Source organism: Acomys russatus, chromosome 29 (genome assembly GCF_903995435.1).
Source record: "Acomys russatus chromosome 29, mAcoRus1.1, whole genome shotgun sequence".
NCBI lineage: Eukaryota > Metazoa > Chordata > Mammalia > Rodentia > Muridae > Acomys > Acomys russatus.
Genome location: NC_067165.1, coordinates 10,510,276 through 10,535,661, shown reverse-complemented (window position 1 = coordinate 10,535,661; position 25,386 = coordinate 10,510,276). Strand labels below are relative to the sequence as shown.

Here is a 25,386-nt window from a genome sequence, read left to right as displayed (position 1 = left end):
ACCTTCCTTAGAGGTGTTTGGAGGGGGGAAGTCTGGGCTCAGGCTTTCCCTGTATTAAGCCACTTGTTGGGCAAAAGAAAGGATGAACATGCAAGAAAGTGATGAGAGAAGGGAAGGTGGGAACTTTGCAGATGAACTCACTGGGCTATGCTCTCGCTATTTCAGGCACAGTGTGTATTTGGATGCCCTCAATCCTTATACTATCTTCTCAGGATTAACTGATGGTGGTTGATGTTAAACTCAGTTTAGGAAGGCCCAGGTATGCCTGCCTGCAGTGCCTGCTCTGCTTGAAGATCATTATGACCTTCTTCAGGGTGACTAGCCACATCTCAGGAAAGAAAGGTGACTCAGGGGCCATGTCTAATGATCCCCACTAAGCTAGCAGGCTGGCCTCCTCCCTGCTCCCTGCTTGATTTTTCCAACCTGTGAGTTTATTAAAAAAGAGGGAGGTGTTTAGCTCCCTCTGGTGGCCAGAGGGGGAAAAACCCCAAAATTGAAAAGTTTAAGGAGTAATTGTACATATTTATGACTGTAGTGTGATGTTGTGACACATGCACACATATTTCATGACCATATCTAGCTGTTTTGGAATGTGCAACTTATCACCAGTAAATTCTGTAGCCTTTTGTGCACTTTTCTAGTAAATAACAATTATTTATCTAGTTGGTTTGCAATGACTTTCAGTAATGGAAAAAAAAATCACTACATGGGAAAGGAGGTGTAGATGGCTGTTTTAGGAATGGGGTTTCTGGAATGCTGTAGGTGCTCCTCATAACTCTGATGACTCAGTGGACAAAGTGGAGATATGGAAGCTAGATGGAACGAAAAGGATAGGTGTGAGCTAGACCTAGGACCCCTCAACACATCTGAGATTATGCACAAGTCACTGTCAGCTGAGGGGCCTCAAAGCCTCTGTCTGTGTAGTCATAGTGTTGTGCTATACTGACTGTGCTCATCCTGGTTGCATTTATCCATCATCTGGGAGGTTAAAGAGTACCAGCAACTGGATTCTGATCAAGGGACTCTGTCTTAACATGTCTGAAGTGGGGTGTGTACTTTTTTTTTTTTTTTTTTTTTTCTTTCAAAACTTAGAGCCTATGGGCGAGATGGCTCAGCTGGTTAGGGTTTCAGATGCCAAGTTTGATTACATGACTTCCATCCTGAGGATGCACAAGGTAGGAAGAGAGAACTGACTCCTGTGAATCGCCCTTTGACTTTCACAGGAGCGCCATGATATGTGCAACCCCTTCCCTAACGCATGCTTATATAAAGTAAATAGATAAGTTAAAATGAAACAACATTTTCTTTTAAAAAGATCCTTAGGCAATTGAAGGGTAGCTTAAAAACACTTGACCTATTTTATGGGAGACCCATCTGGCTGTTATCACGTCTAATTCAGAGATTGTTGTTGAGGAATTTCACCAGTAAGCTGTGTTCTATAGCAGATGATACTGTTCACCATCTGGACAACGGGCTGACATTTGTCATCCATAAACCCAGACATAGAGGTGGATGCTTGCATCCATAAAGAGATCTCAGCAACAGGCCCAAGGGATCTGATGTGTTCTCCATGCCTCTAATGGAAGCTGCACTCTGGACAGACAGAGTAGCAGTGGCACTTTTCTCTCAACCTGCCATTTTGCTTAGGTTGCCATGGTAGCGTCTCAGCAATTCATGATGATGAAGCAAACATGGGCTAACTGGAGAGAGAGGCACCTTCAGGAGATGTTTCCAAGCCTCTGGACTTTTGTCACTTCCTCAAGCACTATTACTGCATCTCCTTTGCTATTTCTTCTCCCTGTGTCCTTGCATGAAATTTAACTCTGATGGAGAAAAGACAAAGAAGCTATGAGGTGGGCAGCTATTTTTGAAATAAGCAGAATTTTTTTTTAGAGTGAGCTGTTCCTATTAGCATGGTTCAGAGGGTAGGTGTGGTTCTGAGGTGCTTAGGGAAAAACCATGTGCAGAAAGAGGAAACACGTGAAGCATATTTTAGCCTTCTGCCCTGAGTCCTCTCGCACCCTCTCAGGTCATTGAGTAAGCATTCACCAGAGATGGCTAACTGGGCCCAGATGGAGCTCCGTCCAGATGACATGAGCCTGGATCAAATTAACAAGAAACCACATGGAACAATGTCAGCAGTAAGAACCACCCCTGATTGAGTGCTACCCAGCACCAGATGCCATGCTGCAGACACCTGGACATGAAAACAGGTTGCATGACTCTTTCTTTTTATTGCTCAATGACTACCTGCCTGTAATAGCTCCCTTTCCTTACTTCTCCAAGAATATGCGTTGGCAGGAAGAGTTTCCAGTGACCCCAAACGAACTCAGTCTGTCAGGGTCTGATCTTGATTATTGTCAGTGAGTAGAAGACGGGTTGGATCCCACACCGACTTAGCTTCTCTGGAGTAGGACACTGTGCAAGAGACACTCTTTGTTGGCCTCAAAGAATCATGCTACAGTCGTTTTACCTCTTAGTGTGCACCCTTTGGTTGTTTTTAGTAACTGAAGGACACAGCCAAAGTGTTAGGAACAAATGACAGGACTGGATCAAGACAACAGATTATCTGACAGCCTTCAGATTGAAGCCAAAGAGAGTTCCTCTGGATGAAAAAAATGTTAACTTCTGTCTCACCTTACAGCTTACCGTACATGTGTACATAGGCTTAATATTTTGAAATAGAGGTGAAATATTCTCACAGTTGGGATTGTTGTTGTCAAATAGGATAAGCTGGCATTTTCTTAGTACTTTGCTTGAGGAATTATGCTAGGATCTATGTAAGTCATAAACACTATTGCTAAATCTTACCATGTGACCATGAGGTAGGTTTTCTTATTCCATTTAACAAACTGGGAAATCTGATCCCAGAGTGGTTAAATAATCTGCCTAAGTGTCAGTAGTTTGTATATTTTGCAAGTGTCAGAGCTTGGATGTCAGCAGCATGTCCTGCTGCCTTCCCTTGATTTCCACCACACAAAGGTACAAGCAGGCAAATGTTGAAGAGTCCCCAGCAATGGGAGAATGTGATCTCCCAGAAGTGGGAATCAGGTTCTGAGCACATTTTAGAGATGTCCAGGGTGTGCGTCTCTTGGGAAGGAGAGGGAGACTGATGACTCTTCCAGTCCAGGAAGTGCCCTGTGAATCTGAATTGGCCAAGTCAAAACTGATAACCACAGACTAAGAATACCCCAATAGTACCTGTTGAAGAAAGAAGTTGCTCTGCATTGGCACCGATAGGTTCTAAAGGAAATACACCAGGGTCTGTTAGAGAGTGGGAAGTCAGTGTATTCTGTGGTGATCAAGGAAATTGAGTTAGATTTTTTTTACTCTGGCTGTGCAAAACTTGCTTTCTGCTAACCATTGGCCATGAGCAGGAAGCATCATGCTGTGTTGATAATCTTCCAGGAGAATCCATTTATCTATTGGTAGCCTTTATAAATCCTGCTGTATTAGTTTGACCTCTAGAGGGCACTCAGACACTCTTTTAGCCTGCAGCTGCTGATCAAAGGAACACAGCATATGGTTCTATCCAACCTTGCCCATATCTTCATTATGTGTCTCTAAGTTGGGGTATCTACTTACCGTTACAAAAAATGGTGGAGAAAAACGCATTTTATGTTTTTATCATTCATTCCTTTATTTGTGCGTGCATCCATCCATCCATCCATCCATCCATCCATCCATCCATCCATCCATGCATTCACTCATGTATACCTCCTCTCAGCCTAAATGACTTTTAAATATACCCTACCAACCTGACATTCTAAATTAAAGACATTTGAAATAGGCAGCAAAGTTACCCTTGAGACATTCAAAGTCCAAACAGTTCCCTTCCTTTTCGAACCCTTGCACAGAAGGTCAGGCTTTGGACTAAACAACTTCTTGGCATAGTCCTCCTTGGGGTAAAGCATTAATTTTGTATTCTAAAGTAGAGGAAATTTGTTTTCTTCCTCTACACATTTGTTACTCTTGCTTCTTATTTTAGTCTTCTGAAACCCAGAATGCAAGCAGACATGATTTTTCAAAAGGTTAGTGTGATGACCAAAATCATAATCACTGAGTTTGTGAAGGTCATGGAAAACAGTAAGCCTGAGATGTACCCTAGAGATGTGATAATCGACAAGTGAGTGGCATAGGAACTACAGATGGGAAAAGGCTAGAGAACCAGCAATAACATCACTCTAGGTTTTCTAGCCTTGGAAAAGGATGAATGAAATTGAGGTGAATTAGGATAAACTCTGAGGATGAGGATGAGCCTGTGAGAGTTGTGCTTTGAGCAGGATGTGACGCTTCTTTGGTCTCCAGATGCCATGAGCTTCTCTTTACTCACCACACGTTTGAGCACCTCTGGAATTAATATGCCTTGCTTGGTAAAAGCAATGAACACAGCATTATGAATATAACAAACAAAATTCCTGCTCCGAAGCTTCTATGTTGGGGGAGAAAATAAGTAACCCAAAAACAAAATCATTCCAGACAATGCTAAACATGACGAGGATGAGCACACAGGAAACTTCGTCAGGGAGTGATCATGATGTGGTTTATTTAGGTAGGATGGACATTCACACATTTTCTGGGATTGTATTGGATTTGAAACCAGAACAAGAAGCAACAGAGTGTTTCTTAGCATTCTTCATTCTGAGAAGCAGCAATCAACAGCCCTGGTAAATTCTTAGAAGGATTTGAGACTCTATATATAATAAACTGTGAGAATTAGAAGTGGGAGGGGAAAGAGGGAGATGAAGTGAATCTTTATACAGGCAATAGTTGACTGGCAATGTCTACCTTATGCAATGAGTGGCCTTTAGCCAGTATTTACTTTGTCAAGAGGCAACCAACAAAACAGCTTACAAACAAATAATAGAAGTTTCTTTTACAATTGTACTATTTCTCTCCCTCCCTCCCTCCGTCCCTCCCTCTCCCTCTCCCTTCCACCCCCTCCCTCCCTCCCTCTCTCTCTCTCTCTCTCTCTCTCTGTGCTGTATCCATTGTTTGGTTTGATACCTTCAACTTTAAGAGCTGAGAGAGTGGGGAGGGTTGGGAAATTCTCTGTGCAGTATCAGCCCAGTCTTTAAAAAAAGGCTGAGGTGTATGTTCATACTTTCTTTAGGTCCCTGGAGTTCTTTGGGAGCCACGGGGGTGGGTGGTTACACACAACCTGAAAAGGAGAGAAGGCACCTCAACTGGGCTTGGTCTGTTCAGGCTCTGTGCGTGCTGCCACAGTCTCTGTTGAGTCCATATGTGTGTCAGTCTTTTCGTATCTAGAAGGCCTTGTTTCCTTGGTGTCTTCTATTCCTACTGGCTCTTGCAATCTTTCTGCCTCCTCTTCTGCAGAGTTTCTGAGCCCTAAGGGTAGGGATTTGATGGAGACCTCCTACTTAGGACTGAGTGTTCCTACTCTCCGCATATTATCCAGTTATGTATCTCTATATTTGTTCCCATCTACTGCAGGAGGAAGCTTCTCTGATGATCGCTGGGCAAAACTCTGGTCTGTAGGTATAACAGAATGCCATTAGCAGCCATTGTATTGCTATGTTCCTTCGGCATAATAGTAGTGTTTGGTTCTCCCCTAGGATCATGGTCTATGTAGTCTCAGGCTCTTGGCCATATAAACAACATCAGACACAGGTCCCACCTCATGGAATGAGCCTTAAGTCCAATCAGATAGTGGTTGGTTTCTTCCACAATTTTTTTGTGCCACCATTGCACTAATGTATCATGCAGGCAAGTCACCATTGTAGATCACAGAGTTTATAGCTGGGTTGGCGTTTACCTCTTTTCTTTGGTAGTATACAGAGTACCTCTGAGAACCATGAATACTAGTCAGTATGGATGAAGGCTCTAGGTAGGCACTGGCTCTACTTGTCCAAAATCAATGAGTTACATAGTTGTTGTTTTCAACAATAGGGCCCTATCACCATTCTGTGGAGAGCAACCAATAGCTGGAGCAATAACCTGGGTGGTGTGGGCGATTTCCACAGGGGCCCGTGGCCAACAACTCAATTAGTTGCAACTCATTCCTGCATTAGTTAGTGTCATTTTAAAAGTCCTATTTATTTTTCAGTGAGGCTTGAAGATTGTGGGTGGTACCACATATGCGAATTCCAAATTAATCCTCTGTGTAGGTAGGAAAAGCTTCTATCCAGCCTGAAAGGTGCACGCCATAACCAGCTAGTCTCAGTGCCCTGTCAGCAGAAGTCATCCTTTCAGCAGAGCTGCATGCTAGTAAATTCCACTTCTATGTGCTCAGATGTGTAAGGCTCCTGTTTTTGTGTCTATGTGGGGCCTTGAGTCCCTGCTAGAGATTGGTCCAACACATTGTACACAGGCTTCGATAGCTTGTTGGGTCAGTATTGGCAGCCTTAGCACAAGAAAATATTTTTGCAACAATTCTTGTAGGGCAGATTTCTCCAGGTGGGTTGCTTCCTGAGCTTTCCAGACTATGCTGAGAGATGTTGACTCTGGAATTATTTATTTATTTTATTAATTTTTTATATTTTACATATACATTTATATTATTACATATATATAAAATAAACTATGTGCAGCAAAAAAAACCATAGAACAATCAAGAGTTACACTCATGGTGTTTTGGCTGTTTGCATTTGACTACCTTGAAGAAAACATTTTCCTGTCTTGGTGAGCCAAAAATTCTGAATGTAACTCATTATCTATCGTATCTCATCTCTATCAACTTAAAACATGTATATAGATCTAAAGACATCTTAATCCCTAAACAACTGGGCTTAATTGTGGAATTCAACAATTTGGTCTTCAACCCCATCAGAAACTTGAGAAGGAGTAAAATTAATTACCTGAGTAAACAGGAAGGGAAGATTAGCAGCTACCAAATTAAAAAAAAATGACAGACAGTTTGCTGCCTGAACAGTCACCCATAGCTCTCTAATACGTTGGAGCATCATCTTCAGCCTTCTGGCCCAGTATATCTGACAGACATATTTGTGAGGTGGGAACTATTGAGGATTTGCTTACCCTGTCTTGGCAGAGTTTGGCCATCAACTCTACCTGCATGCAAGCTTGCCAAGTTTTAGGCAGGATTCTGTCAGTTGTCAAAATGAGGGCATTTTCCCCCGTGGCTGGTTTGCCATATATGAAGCCATCTCCATGAGGAGGTTCATTGATGCTCATCATCATCTTTGAGGTAGGCTGGGTGTTGCCAGGAGTTAACTTGTCTTGTTGTCAAAGAATCATTAAAACAATTTAAAGATGTTTATTTATTTTTATCTGAGGTAAACAGCCAGTCAGTCTGGTGTCCTGGGTCCCATGTCTGGCTGGCTGGTCCAGGCGCTACTCAGGGTGAGGCCTGAGGCCCAGGGCTCTAGGCCAGGTCCCCAGCCTCTCTGGGTAAGGTGGAAAATGAGTTTTCCATGGGGTGTCACAGCTTAGCTCTTTTTAGATGAGACTGTGGGTCTCAGATGGCAGTGGAGGCTCAGAAGCTCAAGCCCATTAGAAACCAAGTGTCACAGCTACTTGTTTGAGTTGCTGTGCCAAGCACAGTAGTGGCAGCAGGAGGATGTCTGAAATTCTCTGGCAGGAAGGTCTGGTGAGACACAGGCCTGACAGGTGCTTCACTGGGTGTCAGCACCAAGCTAGCAGCAACGGTGGAGCAGGCCCCAGTGGCTGCAAAGGCAGTTCCACCAGTGCTGCCTGACCACCAGACATTAGCAGCGGTCTCCCCCACCCCCAATAAATGGAGTCTCAGAGGGTCATAGTGGAGGAATGGCGAGCAAGAGAGCCAGCAAGCTCAAACACAAGTACCCCCAGTTAGCCAGCCAGCCTTTATTTATAAACTTTAGGCAGCGGGGAGGGGTTTTGAGGGTTAATGTGTCTGATTCATTTGGGCTATGGGTGCCAAGGATACATGTGTGTATGTGTGTGTGTGTGTGTGTGTGTGTGTGTGTGTGTGTGTGTGTGTGTGTGTGTGTGTGGTGTCCCATCACAGGAAGGAGAAAGCAGTATTTAATTATCCTATCTGTGAGGGGATGATTTCTAGGCACAATTAAAGGTCATTTTCAGGAGGCTAGGATCTGCTCAGCATAGGATGGGGTACTTTCAGGAATTCCTTGTGCTCGCTGGTCATGTTCCTCATCAGGAAAGGGCCAGGCTTGTAATCCCTGAGGGCTATGTGTCTGTGAGGCTCCTTATAAGATCTAATGCTACCAGATCAGGTGGAGTGAGAACCCAGCTAAGGAAAAGGAGTCCGCCTTCATAGATTGAGTGTGAAACGGCTATTTGAAGAAGTCTGACTTCAACCTTATCCAGAACAGACCCTCGTACCTGATTTTCAATAACTTCTTCATCAGTTGTTCTTTTTCTTTCTTCAGGCTTATATGCGGCGGTGAACTCAGAAAGCATGGAGAGTGTACCTTTCTGGGGGATAATGGGAGTGACTGTGAGGCTTAATCTTGGGCTCTGTGTGAGCCTGACACTGCCCCACTGTCACAGCCCTGGGGCCCCAACAGCTTCTAGGAGCTGTCGGATTTGGGCTCTGTCTTTAATTTCTTGTGCAGGCAAGCAGTTTTTTTTTTTTTCAATATATTTTAGTTTTGAGACTTTTCATGTGAAGGGCTATTTCTTCTGTTGTAGGATCTGGCATCTATCAGTAAAAGGTTCCATATCTAAATTGAGGAGTGGCTCATCCTTTGGGTCTGGCTAGGAGGAGAAAAAAATCTCTTTTGTAATTTTTAGACAATCATGGAGGGGCCTCCCACTGCCCATTGGGTAAGTATGTGGCCAGATAAATAGCTGCCATCTTCTTGGGGGAGGGGAGGGCTTGCCATGTCCCTTAGTGGATACATTTGAACAAGCTGGGCCCTGGAATGCACCCAACCATAGTCTAACAGAGCTGGCCATGAGCATTGCATAGGCAGATGCCCTTGGCTGAACAGAGTCAGGTAGTCTTGTGACTGCCTCCTTCTGGCAGTTAGAGGTGCTAGGAAAGCAGCATTATAGACACAATTTTATCTTCTGGGGAAGCCAATTGGGGAGCAGGGTGTTTCCTTGGTGTCTTCAGCCCTAACAGTTTTTGCAGGACTGTGTGGGTCTCACATTGGGACTATGCAGACCCTCCATGATGAGATCAAGACCCAGGAAGAAATCAATCATACAACGAGTTGGTTCTGTTGTGCCCAGATCATCAGACCCCCAAGGACCACCAGGAATCCAAAGTCGAATACAAAAGCAAAGAGCCTTTATTCCAGCATGCTAGAGTCTACTACTCAAACAAAATGGCAAGGACCCTGAGGGAAATATGAGGGGAGTTTCTACTGTGGCTACATGACCTCAATTGAGGCTGGCCAGTAACTAAGGAGACTACATGACTCTAGTCAGGAATTAGGGGATCTTCAAAATGGTATCTAAGCAACCTTATCTTCTCCAGGCCAGGTGTCCTGGCCGTCTCTGATTGGCTGTCCATTTCCTGTGGTATTTCCAGTAACCACTGAGCTCATTTCTGAGGAATGGAGGCTCAGGCCTGGTCCAAGATAACAAGAAACTGAAGCTTGTCATGGAGTTGGCTAGACATATTTAACCAGACTTCTTCAGTTCTTGGAAAGTTAAACTATCCAAGTAAAAGAGAGAGAAGACCTACCCAAATTAATAAAATTATAGATTAAAAAAGAGAGGTTACAACAGATTTCAATGAAACACAGCAGATCATTGATTTTCACCTTCTTTTTTTTTTCTTTTCCAACTTTTCTTTTTAAAAACATATTCACTTTATATTCCTATTGTAGCCAATCCCTTCTCTCCTCCTAGGCCCACCTCACATTACCCATGCTCCATTCCCTCTTCTCCTTCTTCTCAGAGAAGGGGAAGCCCCCAAAGGGTATCAACCCATCCTTGCACCCCAAGTCACATCAGGAAGAAGTGTATCCTCCTCCACTGAGTCTAGACAAGGCAGCCCAGCTAGGGGAAAGAAATCCAGTGGCAGGCTACAGAGTCAGAGACAGCCCATGCTCTCCCATTGTTAGGAGGCCCACATGTTGACTAGGCTGCACATCTGCTACATATGTGTAGTGGATCCAGGTCCAGTCCATGCATACTGTTTGGTTGGTGGTTCAGTTTCTGTGTGCCCCATATGCTCAGATTAGTTGACTATGTAGGTCTTCCTGTTGTGTCTTTGACCACTCTGACTCCCTCAATCCTTCCTTCTACTCTTCCACAAAACTTCCCCGGGCCCAGCCTATTGATTGGCTGTGGGGCTCTAGATCTGTTTCCATCAGATGCTGGACGAAACCTCTCATAAGACAGTTATGCTAGACTTCTGTCTGAAAGCATAGCAGAGTATCATTAATAGTGTCAGGGATTGGCTCTCTCATAGAGTGGGTCTCAAGTTAGGCCAGCCACTGGTTTGCCATTTCCTTAGTTTCTGCTCAATCTTTACCCCTACACTGGCTTGAAGGTTTTATGGTGGGTTGGTGTCCTCCTCCCTCTACTGGAAGTCCCACCTGGCTACAGGACGTGGTGACTTCAGGCTCTTTAACCCCTACTGCCAGGGTCATGTCTTTTATAGTGTTTGTTTGTTTCAAGTTCTCTCATAAGATTGTAAATGAGTCCTTACATCTCCCCTTCTTCCATACCACTCAGCATTCCACCCAGAGTCCAACAGCAAGTCTAAGCATCTGTCTTGATCCTTCTTCTGGGTGGAGTCTCTCAGAGGACTTCTATGCTCGGCTAATATCCATTTCGAAGTAAGTTTATACCGTGCATGTCTTTCTGTGTGTTGCTTCTAGTTCTATCCGTTTGCCTGCAAATTTCAAGTTCATGATCTCCACAAGGAAACCATCAAGACAAGAGGGTCTGGACCCTGGGGGCCTGCACAAACTGTTGCACCAACCAAGGAGAGTGCATGCAGTAAACCCAGAACCCTGTTCAGATGTAGCCAAAGGACAGCTCATTCTTCATGGTTGTGTCAAGAGCGGGGACTGCCTCTGACATGAGCTCTGATGTCCCCAATTTGATCACTTCATGGTGGGGTGGCCTAAAGGGCATAGAGAGGAAGGGGAATCAGGCTATTTGGATGAGGCCTGATAGGCTGTGGTCATGTGGTGTGGGAGGAGGTTCCCTTCTGTCAGAGGCCTAGTGGGAGGGGGATAGGGTGGAAGAGGGAGGGAGGGTAAGAACAGGAAGATACAAGTGAGGGGATAGCAATCTGGATGTAATCTGAATAGATTATAATAAATTACAGAAAGAATGTAATCAAGGTAATCTAGGATGAAAAATCTCATCAACACGTTTGATAGAGTGTATTTGCTTCCAAAATCACTTTTCATAATTATTGACAGGATGCAACTATGTTTCTCCTTGTTGGGCTAACACTGTCTGTCCCAACTGTTGGCTGGAACCCCCATTCAATTACTTATATAACTTTTGTTAGACTTGCTATTGTTGTGACCAAAATATCTAACATAAACAATGTAAATAATGGATTACTTATTTTGTGGTTTCCAAATGCCAGTCCATTATGTCAGTCGGGGCATGAGCAACATAGCAGTTCACATTATGGTGGACAGACAGAGAGATGGAGGAAGGGTTCAAGATAAAACGTAGCCCCCAAGGACACTCTTCTACCTGCTCCCTTTCACCACCTCTAAATAAAACCATCATGTTGTGGACATATTGAGAGAATTTCGGTTACCCAGGCAGAGTCCTCATGAACTGGAGATGTCATCATTTCCAGATGTGTAATTCTCAACACAGTCAAGGGTTTCTGTCACACCTTTCCAACATGATCACTTGTTTCATGAATATCAACAAGACAGAGAGTGCATGTGTAAGCAAGAGGGAAGGGAACCTATTTCATAATTCACTACAGAAGAGAATAGCTGATTAAAAGGAAGTTGAGAGTTCAAGAAACTCAAGGGACAGGTATTACACAAGAGTACATGCTAAGGAAGGGGCTTATGTTACCACACTGAAAAAGACATCTTACATTTCTGAAATTATTTTTCGTACCATGAAAAAGCTTTTATCTTCTTGATTACACTTTTGGGTATACTAATGCTCTTTTGTCATGGAATTTCAGGTATAAAATGCTTAAAACACTGTGAAATTAGTTAAGATATAGATCTGTATACTTTATAAAACTGCCTGTGTGGGGCCAGACCAATCTATGACTTTCTCAGAGGTCCTGATTAAAGAACAAAGGGAACTTTAGTTATGTGTCCTTGTCCAGGAGTAGATTTAAAAGGGCTGGAGTCAGTGACTCCAAAAAAGTTAGTGTTGGAGCTTTTGGATACCTGACTCTTGCCCTTGGGCTGTGGTTGTCAGACCTTAGGCACCTGTGTCTGAGATAGCTTGTGTGTTTTTTTTTTTTTCCAACATTGTCTATTTAGCTTTCTGTTGACCTTGGCCATTTACTCTTTGCTAATAATGTATAAGTTGCTGTACTTATTAACAATTTTGCTTGGCATGAGTAATCAGCTTATGCAAGATCTCTTGGTCCCACCTACTGCTTTTGTCTTCTTTATTTCTTGTCCCTAGTTCTCCGTTTAACACCTTGCTTTCTGTTGCTTTGGGTCAGACCCCTGTCTCATCTATGTGTCATTTTGCAGCAGTAAATCCATGTTCTTGGTGAAGGAAAAAAATAAACCTGATTAGCAGCTCCAAGGTTATCTGCTGATCATTTGGAGCTGATCTGTGGTGGAAGTGGCAGGGTACACGTGAACCTGTTCAGTGTATTGAGACCTTCAGGGCAACCATCAGACCTCACTGCCAATTGGCCACTGCCTGAGGACTTCACATCAGTGTTTGACAAGAAAAGATCAATTTAGGGAGTATAACTTCTTGTCAAGTCTGTATACCATGGAGTAAATATTACTGTGTCCATCTAAAGTCTAGCTACTGCATATCAGTTAGGAGGTTGTACTAAAAAGACTCCGCGCATTGAACCATCCAAAAAGAGATGCCTGTACTATTTTTGCCCATTGAGAGAGGGCGTTTTTCTGATAATCAACCTGACTCAGAATTAGATTTTGAGCTATTGCATTGGAATTTTATTGCGTTTCTTGCTTTCCCAAAGATTAAATCAGTATTCTAAACCTCTTATAAAGTGATTTTAATCTTTTTTGGTTACAGAGAGACACCCAAAAGCCCGAGAGCATAAATCAAGGTGAAGACAGAAGAGGCAGCTATTTGGTATCAACCTATGCAAGGTGTCAAAAAGAAAATACTAGAATAACTTCAAAACTTTGTGCACTTGATTAATAACTGCTTCACTTCATATCTGCTGAAATGTAAATTTCTATTGCTCCATTTAAAGCTGTCAGTGTGCAGTAATATGCATCACACTCCCTACTAGTAATAACAGATATGAGCCACTTTTGAGTAGTGGCAGACCTGGTTCTGCCAAGCTGATGAGCTCTGAAACACAAACCTGGATACCTGCCCACAGATGCAAACCTGAAGCTGGCGTACTTCATCATAGGCAAATCTGAAGTTAGAATTTATGTAATGTGTTCTTATTGAAAGTGAATGATTGTTCATTATCTAAGCCTGGAGATCTTACTGTGTTTGCCAGGAATTCAAGAAATCCAGGAATTTTGCCTAAGGAAATTTTTTGCTGTGGGCAGAATTATGTGTGTGCATTTTTCATAACAGCATTGCTTATAAACCCTAAAATGGAAACAGCAAAGCTGTCCTATTAAAACAATTTAGTTGACTAAGTTAGGGTATATCATATATAGTTAAAAGCTCTTTTCTTTTAACACCTAGTATTTTTCAAGGCCCTTTCAGTTCACATTCTGTGTTTAGTATATAAGCCCATTATTGTTAATTTCTTGTCACTCCAGTCTCTGGCTATGTTCCTAACATTTAATGACTGTCCATCATGTATCATGTGCACTGTCTTATATCAATTTTTTTCTCCATTCCTCAGTTGGAATGATTTTTTTTCTACCTGTCTTCTTTCTGCATCTACTTCCCCAGGTTTAGAAACAAGCAGGCCAACCTCTTCCCTATGACTTCCCTAAGGCTGGTTAAAAGCAAGTTAAAAATCTCACGTATATGAGACATACTCTCATTGTAATCTACAAATTTAGTAAGAAGTCAAACGATGGCTGAGTATAGTCCCTGGAGCACATGGATATGCATCCGTGGGATCTTACCACCCAGGCAGCCAAAGTAGGAACATCACCAGTTTAAGACTAGCTCGAGCTGCATAGTGAGATCTTATCTCAAAAAAGTAAACATTGGGGGTGTAGCAGAATGATATAGAATTTATCTAGGATGCAAAATGCTTGTGATTTGATCCTAACACTACACGTACAGACATAGACATAGTCATAGACACAGACTCAGACACAGACACAAACACACACAAAGTACATGTAGACACAGATATACACACGGACACATACACACTGACACTGACACACACACACACACACACACACACACATGCACAGACACACACTATAGACATGAGAAAACTAACACTTTAATTTTAATATCAGACAAAATAGATTGTAAGACAAAAGCATTAGTACGCATGAAAGACTTCATGGTGACACAACATGATAAGAATATATATTGATCATAGAGACCTCACATTTATAGCACATACAGGCATATACAGCAGGACCACAGCCTAGATCAAATTCTATCTACATTTCTTATTCTTCTTTCATGAGGCAAGCTTTCTCAAGGTTTTGGGGAGTCCCTTGCTTGGCTTTTGCACCCTCCCTATGCTTGTTATGAACTGTCTGGAGCTGACTGCTTTTGTGCCTTTAATTTCCCATTATTGTCACTACAATGATGTAAACACCTTCCTAAGTAGACATTTTAGGTAGAGAGAAGGGTCTTGGAGGCTTTTTCTTCCAGAAATAATTTTGAATGTCACTGTCATATATTTTGGAGATTCAGATATACTTGGGAAAGCTTGTGTGATTCATTGTCTCTGTTAAAATTGACTTTTCACCCAGGAATTGGCTCTCTTTATCAAATTACAGGATTTTTGCATGAGTCAATATAGTACAATTCAGCTCAAATTGTGTATAGATTATATGGTACACTCCTAGAAAAGAATAATTAATATTTTTCTCTTTTGCTGGTTGTGAACAAGTGCATCGTCCTGTCTTAGATGATATTATTGGAAACTACTTTTCTGAATGATCTAGAGAAAGTCAAGTACAGAAGAGGTGTAATTTCAGTATCAATCAGTGTCAAGAGTTCTGAGAAAGGTGGGAAAAATACAATGTTTTTTGTTGTATAGGACAGAGTTGGAAAAGAAGAAGAGAAAAGAGCTGATTACATTTGATTTTCTTCCTAGATATTGCCCCTAAGAGTTTGTCCACTCTCCACCAGATGGCCCTATACTCACACACATACAGGCCGCATTAAGATAACTCAGTGTGCATTTAAAATAAGAGCACATGAAGTTGGAAGAAAGAGTGGTTTTGGGGGATTAGGACAGGAGTTGCAGGAGAGGGAATGGAGCAGATTTGACTTAAATACACTATATGCCAGTATGAACATTTCAAATAAAAGTTGTATCATTTTGTGTCTTAGAGCTACTTGACTTTTCTTTATGGATAGGCTTTTACGCTGTAACCCTGCGGCCTTGAATTCATGATCCTCCTTCCTCAGGCTCCCCTGAGTGCTGGAATTATAGGCATGTGCCATCATGCTTGGATCATGTGACTTTCTCGATGCACCTCAAGTCTTTAGTAAAGCACTCAGAGTGCTTAGTATGTTTAATTTCTTATGGAAAACTTATTATCCCTGTGGTATGCTTTTGAGTTGATGTGGAAACTAAACAGTTGGAATGCGCATATGTAGGTCTGAAGTCGGGAGTGACCTGGGTACTTTTTAAAATTGAAAATAGGTTCTTCTTTCATACAATACATTCTAGCTACAGTTTCTCCTCCCTCCACTCTTCCCAACCTCTCCTCATCTTCCCTCTCCCCCATATTTGCTGTCCTCCATGTCCCTTCAGAAAAAAGCAGGCCTCCAGGAGACAACCACCAAACATGACAAAACAAGATACAAAAGGACAATTGGGAAGCCCTCCTATTGAGGCTGGACAAGGTAACCCAAAAGGAGGAAAAGAGACCCAGCAGAAGGCAAAAGAGTCGGAGATACTCCTGCTCTGACTGCTAGGAGCCCAGCAAAAGCACCAACCTACTAGCCGTAAGATATATGTAGAGAACTTGGTGTGTATCCACGCAGACTCCACGCTTGCTCTTCAGCCTCTGTGAGCCCATATGAGTCCTGCTTCTTCAGTCTCTGTGAGCCATATGAACCTTCATTAGTTGGCTCCATTGGCAATGTTTTGGTGTCTTCCATCCTTTCTGACTACATTTTTTTTCCTTCCCTTCTTCTGTGGGGGTTCCTGGAGCTCCAAGGAGAGGAAGTTAGATTCTCTCTGTCTCTGTCTCTGTCTCTCTCTGTCTCTGTCTCTGTCTCTGTCTCTCTCTCTCTCTCTCTCTCTCTCTCTCTCTCTCTCTCTCTCTCCTTCTCTCTCTTTCATGTCTAGTGTTGATGATCTTGCACCCATTGCCATCTGTGCTGGTAGAGGCTCACTGATGATAATTAGACAAGGTGCTGATCTATGGGCATAGTAGAATATCATTAGGAACTACTACTGCTATGTACTAGCACTACTACTTTTTTGGCAAGGAGTGTTTGGTTCTACCCTAGATCTCTAGGCTATTCAGTTTCTGGTTCCTGATTTCCAGGTAGTGTAAGTACTGATTGGGCTTCCTCATGTGGCATGGAGATTAAGTTAAATCAGACAATGTTTGGTCACTCGCATAAGTGCTGCACCACCACTGCCCCAGTGCATCTTGCAGGCAGGACTGATTGTAGGGACAGAATGTAGGCCAAGAGTTTGGTGGTTGGGTCGGCGTCCAGGTTTCTCTTCCTGTACCTTGCAGAGATTTGAAGGTTTTTATACATCTCCTAATACAGAACCAGTTAGGGTTCAGAACACTTCATGAAGGACACTGAGGAAGACGAAATGTCTAAAGCACAGATAGGCATTTCAATATTCAGTAGTTTCATGTATCATCCTGTAATATTTAGCTGTCATATCTGAAGCTGTTGTAAATATTATGTTTATTTTATGTTCCAAGATTCTAATTTATAATCTTTCAAGAATTCTCAAACTACCAGTGCTCCATAACCTAAGATTAGCCTGGAATATGGCTATTTGCATTCTGCTTTGTGCTCAGCAGTAAACCACATTCTCCCTGATTCCTGGGGAAAAGATTAGCTTCAAACTTATTATTATGAAAGTTTGGATTTTAACTCCAAGTATGAACTTTCCTAATCATACCCAATATCTCTTTAACTTAATTAAAAACTATCTTTTTTCTTCTTCTTCTTCTTTTTTTTTTTTTTGGTATGTGTGGACACTAAAGCCCCTGGGAGCTGGTGTTAGAAGTGGTTGTGAACTGGGGTGCTGGGACTTGAACTTCCAGTCTCTCCCAGAGCAGCTAGTTCAGGTAACTACTGACCCATCACTCCAGCCCCCATTCCTGCTATCCTTGAGATCTTGATTTTGGCTCATGACATTGCTGCCATGTGAAGGGGATCAGAGAACAGAGGAGGCAGAGGTCAGATAGTTCCTAGTGCTTCAAGAGAGTTTGCAGTCTGTCCTCCTACTCCACAGCCCCAAGGTGACATCAAATCGTGCAAATGCCACAGTGTTTAGGTGTGACTTGCGAAACTTTACCATGTCACTTTGCATGTCATTACTCCCTCTTAGAGCTTATTTCCCCCAAGTTTAAGATTAATTCATGATTAATTCATTTAAGATTAATTTTTATGAGTTCTATGATTTTAGGATGATTCTACGGCCAAAAAATGATGAAATGGTTTCTAATGATAGTCTTCTATATTCACAGATCAGCACCTTCCCCAGTCGTCATCAGAGAGTCTTCCTCTGGGAGCAGATGGGAGTGGGTGCAGCTAGACATTGTTAACTAGTTCTATGATTTTAGGCTACTTCAATAGAGGGAAAGGTTGGCAATGCCATCAATTTTTCTATATATATATATATTTTTATTTTTCTAAAAGTCATTTATTTCTTAGTTCTAAAATTTTTAAATAATGATTTATTTGATTATTTATTTGTGTGAGCATGTGTGTGTGTGTGTGTGTGTGTGTGTGTGTGTGTGTGTGTGTGTACGTACATATGTGGCCATGCATGTGGAGGCATGAGGATGACCTGCAGAAGTTTGTTCTCTTCTTCTAAACTGCAGGACCCTGGGAGTGAACTCAGGTTTTCAGGTTTGATGGCAAGCACCTTTATTTATGGAGCCGGGTTGATGTCCAGATGTCATTAGTTCTAATGCTTTCTGTGACCATGCTTAGAATTCTGCATGCCTGTTATTGGTTCTGACTATAATTCTTGTTCTGAAATTATCCTCTGTCTGGCCTCGCAGTTGATGTCTGGATGTCTATTCTACTATAATTGGTTCCAAGTTCCAAAGTCTTTGTAAGCTAGGATGCTAAGTAGAAACCTACAGAATGGAAATTTGCTTCCTTTCTATCAACAATACTGCCCATCTGTATTGTTACGTCTTACAGGGGAATCACCTGTCCAAGTGATCTATGACCACTTTCTCCTTTCTCTTTGGATAACCTTTCTCTTATGCAATACTCAAGTATTGTCTTTCTTTAAATCAAAAGATAATTTTTTTTTTCTGTTTATGTTGGGATTGTTGCAGTTTTTAAAAATCGATGAATCCTTGTTTCAGCTGTATTATGTAAAACACCCCTCCAGACCCTTGCATTGGAATTACTTAGTTCTCAGCTGGTAGCAGCTGAGTTGGGAGGAGGTGAGCTTGCTAGGTAAGGCTGCTTTATAACCCACCATATCTCTGCTTCCTCCTCTAAGATGTGTGAAGGTGAGGAGACTAAGACACCTGTGCACTCCCACTGCCACGTCTTCCCACCGCGGCGGGCTGTATCTAACCAGGAGCTAAATTAAAATCCTTCCTTCGAATAGCAAAGTAGAAGGATCCAGAGGGTCCTAGAAACCTACAAGTAGAACATTATGATAGGCAGATTTGGGCCCAGGGGTCCCACTCAAACTAAGGCACCAGGCAAGGACAATACAGGCGGTAAATTTTAAACCCCTACCCAGATCTAGCCAATGGACAGAACATTCTCCACAGTTGAGTGGAGAGTGGAATATAACTTTCTCACGTACTCTGATGCCTCACATTTGACCATGTCCCCTAGAGGGGGAGACCTGTGGCACTCAGAGCAAGGACAACAGGTTACCAAGAAGAGACTTGATACCCTATGAGCATATACAGGGGGAGGTAATCCCCCTCAGGAACAGTCATAGGGGAGGGGAATAAGGGGAAAATGGGAGGGAGGGAAGAATGGGAGGAAACAAGGGATGGGATAAATATTGAGATGTAACAAGAATAAATTAATAAAAAAATTAAAAAAATCCTTCCTTCTTTTAGTTGCCTTTTGTAAGATTTTCACTACAGCAATAGGACAAGTATTCAACACACAGTCTGCCCATCACTTTGTGAAATGGAATCATGACAAGATCAGTCGGTCTGCCCGTCAGTGAGGTCTCAGAAACTCTGGCTGCTTCTATAAAGCATCTCCGGGATTAAGGGACTCTCTGAAATTTTTGTGCCGTAGCTCTACCTATTCATTAACTCATCATGTGTCTATCCACAGGCGTTATTGTTATCATAATGATCCTATTCAGTACAATTACTGTATAATTATATGAGACTTAAATGGCCGGAGGACACACCCAAGCCCTGAAACTTTCATGTGAGTGGCCTCTTTGGCTGTCCATTGCTACAGCACTAGTTTCCAACTTGTTATTTTAAGAGTGGTGCATGCTTCTCAAAACATTACTTACCACCAAACCACTTTGTATATTTCAGGTAGAGAGATGGCTTATGTATGAAAAACTCTGCTATTGCCAGGAGAAGAAAAATTCCCCCAATACTAGTGGACTATTGATATACTACTGTGTTTTTTCTGTCTTTCCTAGTCTATCTCCTGTAGCTATAGCAGAATACATGAGTGAATCTGCGTATTTAACAAAGGAGTTTATTTAATTTGCAGTTTTGGAGGCTGGGAATTATAAGTCAGCAACCTGCATCCCTATCTGTTCTACCCTGGAATGGAGTGTTCTGCTCTGGCACAGGTTCCATGATGCATGTCATTGCCATGAAAGAAAGAATTGTGAGCGTGCAAGTGGTGAGACTGGGATGAGGCCAGCTTGCTTTTCATAACAATTCGCTTCCATGGGAATTAAACCTTTCTGTGGGTGGCACTCTGAATGACCTAATTATCTTGTACCATGCTCCAACTCATACGATTCTATTGCCTCATCAACCTCCGGCACACAGACTTTTATGGGCTACACTTATACTGTAGCCAAACCATAGCACCATCCAAAAGGGAAACGGCATTGTGCTGTGTGATACCATTGGGTGTATTTCTCAGAGTATATGGGAATGATTTATCAAAAGCCAACTGTTATGGAGATTCAGTCCCTGCTCAAATTACTGAGAATTTGTTTAAAATTCCAGGTGATGAGCATGTTTGTTCTAACAGAAATTGACTTTGAGATGGTCACAGGATGATTAGTCAAGTAAGATGAATGAGAAAAAAGAGTGAAGAATTCCATCTGGCTCTCACCAATCAATCACCATTTATATGCACATCAAAGCAAACTGCTGACAAGCTATAACTTAGCCCCAGTTGTCATCAGTAGAAACTGTGATAGTAATCTGAAATCTTTTTTTTTTTTTGAGAAGGCAAAATCAATTTTATTTTCCATCATTATGTTATACAAAACTCTACAAATAATAGATTTGTATAGGAAGAAAAACCCCAAATGAATAGCAAATGGAAGTGTAACAGCAATAAACTGTTAAGCTTGCTTTGTTCCTCCCGTGATATTAGGATGGCAGCCATTTCAAAGCATAATTCTCATGTCTAGGTAGCTTTTGTTCACTGGCCAAAGCCTGCCATTTGAACTCAGGCCTCCTGTCTCTGACGGTTCTATTTGGCTCTTGACAAAGCGTTTGAGGTCCTCAAGGAAAGTGATGTATTCCTGGTGGTCTATGGCTGTGCTGAGCTCTACCAACTCACCTGCAAAAGTGTTGTCCACCCTACGGTCCGCAAGAAAATCCACTAGGTGGTCACACAAGGCCCAGTCCAGGGAATCCGTGTTGAGTGTGTAGTTAGTGTCCCTCCATTCAGAGTCACCAAGGCTCTGGAAGCTAAGTTCCTTGATATAGAAAATGTCACTCTTGGCTTCTTCTTCCTGTCCGATCTCATCCTCAGGATAATGACAGTCCAGCACCAGGGTCTTCTTGCCATCACTCTTGGACACTTCAACCACAAAATTGGAAGTTGATGTCAGTTCCGGCTCCTGTTCTTCAGCCCTCTGCCCTTGTGAGGGCTCCTCCTCGCCATAAAACGTTGGAGGGATGCTGTTGTTAATGCTGAAAGTGACAGCGATCTTTTCTCCACCAACTTTGGGCAATAATTTAGCCTCTGTCCCATTCACTTCCAGCTCCCAGTCTCCAGACATCTTGGGAATGGACTTATGCTTCTGGATTTTCTTCCCTTCCTTAATTTCATCAGTCAAAAGCTCTACAAAGGCTTTGTTTCCTTCGGTGTGCAGAGAGCCACAGCCGCACGTGCAGGTCACCGGGAGCTGCAGGAGGCCAGAGCGCTGCACTGAGCCAGTTGAGTAGACCGAGGCATGGTCTGGGCACTGGCTGTAGTAGCTGCCGAAGCGGTGGGCCTAGATGGCAGCTCGAAAGCCCTTGGCGACGCATGCCCAGGGCGTGGAGCATGCAGCGCAGCTGAGGTAGCATAGCGGGGCGGACGCGTGTGGAGGGAAGGACGACCCGGCCAAGACACCTTGATCTGAAATCTTAAACAAAATATCAATCTTTGATCATAATGTTGTACTTGAAAGTTTTACTATGTAGTTTCTTGTAAAGCTATTCTGTTTCAGAAGACATTAAAAACTTAACTATTCTTGTGCTTTTTAAAATAATAACAAAGCTGAATTGGCCTCAGTCCCTCCAGGGTTCTGGTCATTTCGGGCTGGGGCTTAGAGTTTGAAGATGTGTGTATTAGAAGTCTCTGAAATAATTACTGCTTAGAGGTTCTTGAGGAGCATGAGCAAGATATTTGTCCACACCGCAAATGGGCAAATAAATAAGTCCTCAGTTTGGGTATGCCTGCATTGTGAGCTGAGATAATATCTAAGTGTGAGTCTTGTGAGTGCCTGCTGGTAAGGTAAGCTACCCATCCTCAATGCTGATAAGAAGTTACATCCTCATCCTGGAAATTGCTAATTTCTCCACTCTTTTTACTATAATGGATGGGGAGTCAGAGTTTGCCCCTTCTCTGAGTATATCCTTCTCTTTACCTGTGATCTAAGAACTGTTTTAACCCCATAAATAAATGTACCTCTTTAAACCTGTGGGTTCTGCAGGTGTGCATCTGTAGGTGTGCACAGCATTTAGCTAAAAGTTATTATGAAGCTGTTGTGCCTGCACTGACTATGTACTAATCTTGTTTTCTTGTCTGTAGAAGACAAAAGGTGGCAGCACAGGTTAGAATGGGACCATTCTTTTCTTTTCTTTTCTTTTTTTTGTGACAATCTATTTTTTGAGGAAGGTAACACGAGGACTACATTAATGCTCACAATAGTGTATAGCAACTGTTTTATAAATTTACATTTTATTGGATATCACAACTAATCTAAGGATAAATTAAAGCACTGGAAAGATTTCAATAGGTTAGATGCAAGCAGTGTATTTCTTTTGTAAAAGAAATTTGGGTTGTCTGTGAGTAGACGTGAGGGTCGTAGGACCAATACCATATGGAAACTAAAGGATGAATGTATTTCAGGAAACAGTGATGACTGGGCCTACGAACCTCCTATCCCCAAGGCAATCTTTCCTTTTTGTGTGAGAGACAAAGCAAAACAATAACTTTGCATATGACATTCATGATAAATTCCTTGTGTAATTTTTCCACTCATTAATAAATGCCTGAATTTTGTCAAATACTTATTTCTGAATCTATTAAAATAATGACTTAGTTTTAATTTTTTTTATCCTGAGAAGAAGTATATCCCACCTCTTGCCTTTAATTATCCCTGGCTACATTTTATTGCTATTAACAAAGTACTTAATTGAGTAGATTAATGAAGAAAATTTTATTTTAGCTTATAGTTTCTGAGAAGTCAGGCAGTGGTTTCCAGTCTCTGTTTCTGGGCCATTGTAAAACTGAACATCATGGCGACAGCCTGTGGTGAAGGACCTTTTTTATTTCCCCTTGACTGGGAAGCAGTGGGACAGGAAGGAGTCACGGATAAGAAGCTCCAGTATACATTTCCTTCAGGGCCTAAAGTTTCTAGAGGTTTCCAAAATAGAGCCATCACTTTGTCATCATGTGTTCAATACATGAATCTGTGAGGAACATTTCATATCCACACCATAACACTCACCCCTGGCCACCAAAGACTCAGGACCATCCCATAGTTCCATATGTAGAATCTAGTGTATCTGACGTGATGTGAGCACCATACATAGAAAGACAAATCTCACACAAGCAAAGTAAAATGCTCAAATATATAAACATTATAGAGTAGAAAAGTGTTTGTCATGTTTTCAATGAACTAGGAAAAGGAAGAAGTGAGGTAATAACTAATCAACATTTTGGCTGTGCATGATAAGTAAGTTTTATAGATGTAATATACCAGGTAGCTACAGTTTACATGCTGTCTTAAGTGTGCCTAGTAGGTACTTCTCATGAGGACTTATCACAAAAAAGGTCATATGTGAGATAATCATATGCAAATAAACCTGATTGTGGCAATTCAGGATTTATATGTCAAAAAAACTAATTTGCATGCCTTAAATAGACAGTTTTTGTTTACCAATTATAATTCAATAAAGCTGAAAGAAAAATCAAATTGGTTTTCTGCAATCTTAAGTGAGGGGATTTCCTTCCTTCAGGACTCAAGCTGCTAGAGACTGCCTCTCATAAAAGCTCTCTGCGTCTAGTGCTGACTTGCCCTGGCTTGGCTCCAGTTTGCTAATCTGAACTGTGCACTGTGAATGAGCTGGCTGTTAACTTAGTTCTGCCCTTCTTTCTTGTCACACAGCAACTTTGGCTTCTATGGTAGCATTTCTGAGCACACGGAGGGAGCAAGGACTTGCTGACAATTTGCATTGATTAAATCACATTTGGGTGAGTAATCTAACACTTTTCCTATGGTGTGCTGGTGGCTAGTCATAGGGTCTAGTCTGTAAAATGTGTATAATCCTAATTTTCCTACTACATTGGCTCCTAATGTATACTGTTCAACAAGAGAAGTTTGCTAATGGCCAGTCTTGGGAAAGTTCACAAAGATCACTACTTTGGATTTCGCAGTTAGTTCCTAGGCAAACGGATGCTGACAAAGGCAGTTTTAGAACAATGGTTGCCTTACCTTCTTTACGTTGTTACAGCACTAATGAAAAGGACCCACGGATGCTTGTTCTTCTTCAGGACAATGATTTGTCCTTATTTCCTCATGTGGTCCAAATTGTTTAAAGCCAGAGTCACTCAGGTTCAATGTGCTATCTTGTTAGAAACCTAAGATGCTGGGTGTTGGTGGTGGACCAATGTGATGATTACAGAAAGGATACATTCAAACCCTACCTATAAATGTACATCAGTATTATAAACAGGAGCATCATTCTTGGAACAGCATGCTGTTTTACCAGATGTGATAGGTTTAAGTACAAATTTTTAATCTAGCATCCCAAGAAGAGACGATGGGGATAATGCCTTGTAATATGTCTCAACAAGATATGATTTTGTGTCAATCATCTAACTCAGTGAAGATGAATTGCTCTTCTCTGTGTGGAAGAATTGATCCAACATAATACGTAATTGCGGGAAGTCTGTGATGGTTAGTCCTTACTAAGGGCAGCTGTGCAATCAGCGGCTTCAGTAGAAAGAGAAGAAGCGGGGCGGGCGGGGGGAGAATCCACTTTATTTTGAGATTATAAACCTTCACTTCTTCATCATGGCTGGCTCATTGAATGGACACTAGAGTTTTTCTGAATAAAGTCAGATTGACATCCATAGGATGAAGCGCTTAGTTCACCTGATTGTTGAGGCTTCCTTTCCAGTAGCAAACCTTGGACAACCATGCTAGTAATACATGACTTTGCTGCCATCCCCTGTACTATCCACTACGTACTGGAAGCCCAGCATAGACAACTCAGACTCAGGAGGACATAGGCGCCTTGCCCGTTTCTTAAAGGCGGGAAATACAGAGCAGCCAAAGCATTAGGAGGCAGGGAGCTACGCAGAAGAGATATTCTGGGCTCTAATTGCCTCTCCCCCAGGAGT

General features: G+C 42.1%; 2 protein-coding genes across 2 annotated transcripts in view; one reads left to right on the top strand and one right to left on the bottom strand.

Annotated features, from left to right (window-relative positions):
• The window catches only part of LOC127211316 (selection and upkeep of intraepithelial T-cells protein 10-like), a 101,036-nt gene that overhangs the window by 40,417 nt on the left and 35,233 nt on the right, over positions 1-25,386 (top strand). The window contains exon 2 of the mRNA XM_051171136.1: positions 24,149-24,234. The gene's annotated coding sequence lies outside the window, so the exon portion shown is untranslated. The remainder of the gene's footprint in view (positions 1-24,148; positions 24,235-25,386) is intronic.
• On the bottom strand, positions 20,930-21,839 carry LOC127211935 (complement component 1 Q subcomponent-binding protein, mitochondrial-like). Its single transcript, XM_051172031.1, is given in 2 exon segments — positions 20,930-21,707; positions 21,709-21,839. Coding segments are annotated over 2 exon segments (909 nt in total).